Below are 7,005 nucleotides of genomic sequence, written 5' to 3'. Positions count from 1 at the left end.
AAGGTGGCACACCTGCTCCAGGGGAAGACTTGCAGGAAGAGCCTGGAGCCCCAGCAGGAGTGGCCAGTGGGGCTGGCTCCCAGCTGTGCTCCCTGCCTGGGGCTGGGGTGGCACCACATCTCGCCTGGGAAGGTGAAGTGGGCTGCAGACCAAAAGCTTTCCTCAGGGCACACCGAAAGCTGAAAGGTAACGTAGGCGGTCCTACAACTACTGCAATAGACACTGTGGGTGGAAGAGCTTCCTAACAGCTCCAGACTCTCTGTGGGAGGGTTAATACCATATTTACCTTTCCCTCTCCAGCCCCTCTCCCCTTGTCAAGCCTGTGCTGCTGTGCTCAAGTCGAAGGAATTAAACAACCACAAACCAGACCTACTGTCCTAAAAATAGTGGCATTAACAGGGCACTAATCTACATCCTAGCTATCGGGGTGGAGCTGGACAAGGTGAACTACAGCTGGAAATGCAGCAGCATCTCTGCTGCAGACCAGGAAGGGCAGTGTGAGCAAAGGGCATTTTGCTGTATCGGTGTACATCACTGCTCCTGAAGAAAGTCCTCAGCACTTCTCAGGGGCTTCATTTGTGGCTATGTGAGCAGTCAGTGACATTTGTGCCATTAATACCTTACTTTTGCTCAATGGAAGATAATTACACCCTGAAAGATATCCTCACTGGCAAAACCCCAGAAAAACTGGAAAGCAGAATTGAGAACTGAAAAAAAAAAGGAAGATGAGGATGAAGCAAAGGAGAGAAGGAATGACAGAAGAAAAGGAAAAAAAGATTGGGGAAAAGAAGATTTTTTAAAAAGCACCTCATTTGGGGTTTGCAGCAGGTGACTCAGCGCCTGCAGATCTGAATTCTCCTTCTGACTTGACTCTGGCTGGCTGTGTGCCTTGTGCCTTGCTCTATCTGAGGTTCTTACCTTGCAAAGCATCCAGGAGAGCAAATGTACTGGCAAAGCACAAGCATTTAAAATCCTCCAGCAGCCACAACAATCAAATGCTGTGACTGAAATGTTAAAAAAAGAATGAGGGTGGGATGGAAGGAGAGGCAGGGAATCAAGGAGCAGAGGAAGGGTGAGGAGTGAAAGAGTTAGAGGAATGGGGAATGAAAGACATGAGAGACCAGGTGGAAGGGGAGAAAAATCTTGGAAATGAGGTTAGGTGTTGGTCAGTCTTTATGTCCTCTTGCAGTGGCAGGGGGAAGAGCTCAAACTCATCCAGCTGACCTGCTGTAGTCAGGTCACTCCATCCTGGTGCCTGCAGGCTCCCCACTGGTGTCACCTCTGCAATCCCTGTCCCAGAGCAGAGGAGCCAAGTATCCACGGAGGCCTGTCACAGAGAGGTTTCCAGGCAGGAGGAACGCCTGATGTAGAAATGCCGCCTGTCCTGCCCCTCCGGCCTGTGCACGATCAGGACAGGGAAGAATCGGGCATCATGGTAGGTTGGGGGGTTCTCGTTGACAGCCAGCTGACTGGAGTAGGAGCAGCACTGCTCATCCTGGCAGCCCCGGTCTGCAATGCTGCTGCTGCGGCTCCTCCAGAGGCCTGTCCTGTGGGAGCCATGGATGCGGCAGAGGGAGAAGCGGCTGGTGTTGAGGGAGAGGCGGGAGTTGCCGCTGCAGCTGTGGAAAGCGTGGCGTGAGAAGATGGAGGAGGTGCTGGAGGCACGGTTGCAGCGCTCACAGCCGTGGGCCGCCTCGCCGTACCGACACACCGTGTAGCTGTTGTAGGCCGGGGAGCTGGCCAGGTCCATGAGCATGGCCTCCGAGTAGCTGGGGATCAGCTGCCGGTTGGTGCAGATGTGCCACTCCAGCTCGGTGCTGTCCTGCGTGGTGTCCCGGGGCATGCGGTACCGGTACAAGGGCTCCTCGGCCGTTGTGGGCGCCGTGTACTCCAGGCCCAGCAGCTTCTCCACATGGTAATGGACATAAGCAGTCCGATACTCTATAAGCACCCTGAGTGGCCACGAGATCATCAGGATAGCTGCCACCCAGAAAGCATAATGGGACACGTACCACGGGAGGTGATCCGGGTCTCCGTAGGCCATCATAAGCTCTTTAAAATCCACATTTTTGAGTTGCATGCCTTCCCTTACCTCCATGTAGTCATCAAGCCCCTCGATCTCCATGAAGAAATGAGCTCTCTGAGTCAGGTAAGAGTTCTCAGATTCAATGTTGGCAAAGCTGAAGCACTTGGTGAACCTCAGTTTGGTGGCTGTATAGCTCTCCAAGCCCAGGAGCTCCTTGGAGATGTCCTTGTAGCCACAGTGAGAGTAGTCAAATTCAGCTTCAGCCACGTGTGTGTTGACCCTCTCGTGGTAGACCTGTGTGGTGGTGTAGGCATCACCGTTGCGGTACCGGGTCACCTGCCGGGTTCGCCGTACGAAGTGGTAGCTGATGGCCTTCCACCAGATGCACGGAGTGGCTTGCTGCATGCGGTTGATGCACTCGTACACACTGTCCACGTCTGCCTTGTACTGCAGCTCCCTCTTGACGTGGCAGTGCCAGCACTCCACCAGGTACACCACATACAGCATGGAGAGGAAGGCCAGTGGGATATAAACATAGCCGTCTGAGCATGGGCTGTCGTGGTAGATCATAGACTTGCCCTTGAAGGAGCTATCGAAGCTGAGCTTGGTGACTCTGGCCAGCTGACACCAGGCCACGGCACCCAGGCAGCCATACATGAGGATGGAGAGGAGGAGGCATTTCCAGTGGGACTCTCGGCACATGCAAGCGCTCAGGGACTGTTTCACGGGGCGTTGCTTCAATCACACCGCCGTGCAAGGGGAGAGAAAGACAAAGAGAGAGCGAGGAACCTGTCAGTCACGCTGCTTTGCACAACACACACAGTGGCTGCTGCCATCAAGGCTGTGTCTGGCTTTTCTCTTGACTGCCTGAGAACTGGGACACCACCCTAATATAAATGTCAATATAAACAGAAACACCCTGCCAGGGACAGAGGGCTCTGGACAAAGCTCTTTCCTTGCTTCCTTCTGGCTCTGGGGAGGGAATTTGTGCAGCAGTGACTCGCTGTGCCCACACCCTGGTCAGATGGGCACCTCTGCAGGGAGCAAGATATATCCCCATCTCCTTCTCCCTGCCTGCTGCCAGCATCATTTACACACCCTGCCATCTTCAGAGGTTGAGAGTGCTGAGCAGGTGAACAGCCAAAAGTGTGGGACTGTGGAATTGTCCCTTTGCTTCGTGAGTGCCCCATGCTTAAGTTCCCACATGCTGCTATTGGGGAGGCTCAGGAGCAGTGTCTGTCACACAGCTGTGGCCCCACAGGTTGTGCCAGCACCGAGGACCAGCACCTCACGCAGCTAAAGCTGCTGCCTGACTCAGAGCTGACTCACATCCAACCCTGAAACCTACCAAATGATCGACACCATTTTCTTGGAGATGAGCCATCAGGAAAATGACTAGATTCAAGCACATTTAGTTGAAAAAATTGTCAAGATTACAGCACGATGCAGCATTGCTTCAGGCTGGTTATACCAGCTTTGACCTAAAATGCTTGAAAGCTTCAGTGTTGAAGCTAAGGGTGTATGCGTGAATATTTAAAACTGCACACCCCCCCTCTTTCAAGTCCCAAAAGTCAGGCTGGGAACAGAGCTGGGTTTTCACTCCCGTACTCCCACTTCATCCCCTGAGAGGGCACAATTGCAGTCCTTACTCCAGCCCTGGTGCAGTGAATCAGCTGTGTTGTCATACGATGCTGTTATAAAGAAAAATGCCAACTGGAGCCAAGCATCTAGTGCTGTCCCTGCAAAGAGCAATGGCAGCATGAGTTACACCACTGGCTGGCAGCTGTCTGTCTGTAGACAGTGCATGAAGAAAGATCCCCACTGCCCTAGTAGGCAATGAGGAGGGCTGTTTGCGTCCCTTTTGCTACTGCCATCCTCTGCCTCTCCTAACTGAGGAAATGACAGTGAGAAAGCAGATGCACACTGATACTCATGCATCATTATGCCCTCTGCTGAGCCTGATTTCATGCAAAAATAGAAGCACGATGTTACTCCTTCTCCCAAGGGCCCACCTCTAATGCATCAAACTGCTCTGTAGATGCCAACAGATGCTAGGTTCAGGAAATGTCTTCTCTTTCTTTATCCACAGATAAATTTCTCCCCCAGTAAAGCTTTTCTTGGACCTACAGCAGTTAGGATTCAGTAAGTGATCTTGAACCAGCAAGGAATTTAAGAAGCAACATCTTACAACTCAGGAAATAATAGCATGGCGCCACTGGAAAGAAGACTTTGCTGGCTTCTCAATAAGATGGAAGCATTGGCACCTAACTTGGCAGGGCTGTAGGGTCAGATTTAATACTGCTTTGCTGTTTTGTTTTTTTTTCCTGAGACAGAGAAGCACTTCTAAGTAACCACAGAGGGTTTTACGACTTGCTGTGAAGACTGCAAGACCAGATTTCATGGGGTTTGGTTTTGATTTCATGGCTTTTAATCTGACACTGTGTAAGTGCAGACTAATTTTATTGATTTTAAGTTATACCAGCATACACTTGCAGGGACTTATGGCAGAATCTGGCCCTTGATTCTTCCTGATGCATCCAGAAGGAATCTGTAAAAAATTTATATTATTTTCCCAAAACTTTTGTACATGTGTCCGAATAAAGTATAATTATTCTGGGCTGTATTCTGGTTTCTGTATTCTCTTTACAGCAGCTAAAACAGATGTAGAGTCAAGTGGGTTATAAAGAGCTAAGTGGGTTATAAAGTACAGGGTACATAACTTCTGTAGGTAGGGCAGTGTAAACAACTCAGTGTAGGTAAGAATAAGGCTGTTTTTCTTAGCCTTTTGCACAGAACTTAGAGGAAAGCCACAAGGTGGCTTCAGGCAGTCCCTAAATCAGCTAAAAAATAACTAGAGAAGTTTTGGGAGTGAATCCCCTACGTGCAGTCTATGTGAAGTCATGGAGTTTAATCTCTTGAAACTCTCGTCAAATGCCCACTGCTCAGTCTCAGTGGGGTTACTGCCCCAATGTAGGCTTCTGCCCCAGCTGTACACTGGACTCCAGGTCAGAGCCCCAGGTTCTCCTGACTCGTGGGAAACCCACCAGAAATTACTGACTTGTATTCTTTATCTCTTCTTGACATGAAACTAGAGTTTTTAACTTCTATAGTAATGCAAAATATAAACTGTAATGAAGAACTGAAAAGCTCTACCTATTTTTTTTCCTCCCCTGGAGATTTTACAAGGTGAAGAAAACTTTAAACATTAAAATCTCTCTACTCCAGGCCCTGAGACTGTGCAGAAGGAACAGCAGGACAATATCCCAACACAAGAATTTTTGCTCTCATTCAGGCTTCTGCAGGTACCTCTAACTGAAAATCACTTATGGTTCACACAGTGAAGAGTGCCAGCGGACCCACCAAAAAAATGCCCAGCAGTCAGTTTTAATGTGAGTGCTTAGGTCACCCATACAGCTCCAGGAGCCCCATTTTTTTCTATGACTTGTTGGAAGCACTGTCAGCCAGGGGACAAAGATGTCCCATGCCAGCTAGGACACTATTTGCCAAAGGCAAACTGCAATCCCACCTTCCCTTTATCTCACTTGCTTTGACTAACAATTTCTCTGTGGTCCCACCTACAACCCACAGGCTGGCTTCTGCCCAAGGGGTGGTTCAACCAGCCCTGCTGCTTAGGGCTATCAGAGCCATATCAGAGTGGGCAAATGCCTCCTAATGTGCTTATCTCCATGAAATGCCATCTCCCCTTTGGGGGATGAGATAGCTCTGGTTCCACCAGCCCTAGAGCAGCACCCAGCTGGGTTAGCAGTAGCTCAGAGGTTTGCAGGTCCAAGATGACATTTCTGTGTGCATCCTCTGGAGGCACTGCAAAAATGGTCTTCAACCCACTGCACTCAAAGGGCTGGATCGGCCCAAGACAGATTTTCTCCACTATTCTCACAGCAGCCTACAAAAACGGCAGCTTCTCTCCTCTTTCCATTAGTGAAGACGTGCGGCTATAGAGCCCACTGCCACATCTGATTCACACACCTATCAGTCCAGTTCAGCAGGGCCTTCATGTTCAAAAACCTTTGGTAAAAAACACAAGTTCTTTTGCCGGGCTTTTCTGACCCACTGTGTCACTCCTGCTGTTGTTCCTAAGGCAAAGCCCAATCCCTGCAAGTCCTCAGTTATAAAAAAGATCTCCCTTCCAGGGTCTACTTCCACAGTTGTCCTGCATGTTTCAAGTTCTGACCATGTTCATCTGGCCTACAACCCCCTATTTCTCTGTCTCTTTGCTGAACTAATTATCTAACACAATTATACTATTAGAAACCCTATTAGAATGTTTGTAAGAAAGACATGAAATAGAACATAACTACAATAAAAGTATCAGACATTCAAAAATCTAATAAGGAAATTATCTTTTCATCTCTCTCTGCATAACAAATTCATTAATATGTTAAACCAGTGGCTCCCAGACTTTATTAATTAACATACCACCTTCTTACAAGAATTATGTTTGTGGTACTGTGTGGAATTTTCTCCTTTCATGCACAGTATTTTGGATTGAAACAGGGCAAGCTTGTATTTCTGGATGAGTACAATAAATGTTTAAGGAAACTAATAATTTCCATGATAACTTGGGCTAGCCAGAAAACAGAGTTGCAACCTTTGAGGAATTCTGTGGCATCTGTGTTGTTTTGATGTGGAATAAAAGCATAACCCCTGGAAAATCTTAATAGAGAAACATAATTGAAGAAAGCAAAGACAGAGAGCCTGACAGAAAGCCAGAGCCAAATAGACACTAGAATAGATGGAGGCTCAGTCGCCAGGCACTTTGTCTGCAAGCTAGCCTAAAGGGTTCTCTAACCCAAACCAAGAGACATGTCCTCCCTCTCCAGCTTCTGGGGGGCTTTGCTTTGGGCTTTGCTTCCAGCATTGACCCGAGAAACATCCTGACAGGTTAAATGAGGCACAAGTTGCCCAGAGAAGTTGTGGATGCCCATCACTGGAAGAGTTCAAGGCCAGGTTGGACAGGC

The 7,005-nt window shown here is 48.8% G+C and overlaps 1 protein-coding gene across 1 annotated transcript; it reads right to left on the bottom strand.

The window, feature by feature from the left end:
* Nucleotides 1-1,330: 1,330 nt before the first annotated feature.
* On the bottom strand, nt 1,331-2,755 carry LOC134045692 (transmembrane protein 151B-like). The gene has a single exon (XM_062495588.1). The coding sequence runs from the start codon at nt 2,726-2,728 to the stop codon at nt 1,331-1,333; it is 1,398 nt and encodes a 465-aa protein (XP_062351572.1). The 5' UTR covers nt 2,729-2,755.
* Nucleotides 2,756-7,005: the final 4,250 nt, after the last annotated feature.

Source organism: Cinclus cinclus, chromosome 6, assembly GCF_963662255.1.
Source record: "Cinclus cinclus chromosome 6, bCinCin1.1, whole genome shotgun sequence".
Taxonomy (NCBI): Eukaryota; Metazoa; Chordata; class Aves; order Passeriformes; family Cinclidae; genus Cinclus; species Cinclus cinclus.
Note: the sequence above shows the minus strand (reverse complement) of the source record. Positions and strands in the feature narration are given on the sequence as shown.

Bases quoted from the DNA above. Each gene is read 5' to 3' on its own strand.
- LOC134045692 (XM_062495588.1), bottom strand. From the start codon at position 2,728: ATGTGCCGAGAGTCCCACTGGAAATGCCTCCTCCTCTCCATCCTCATG.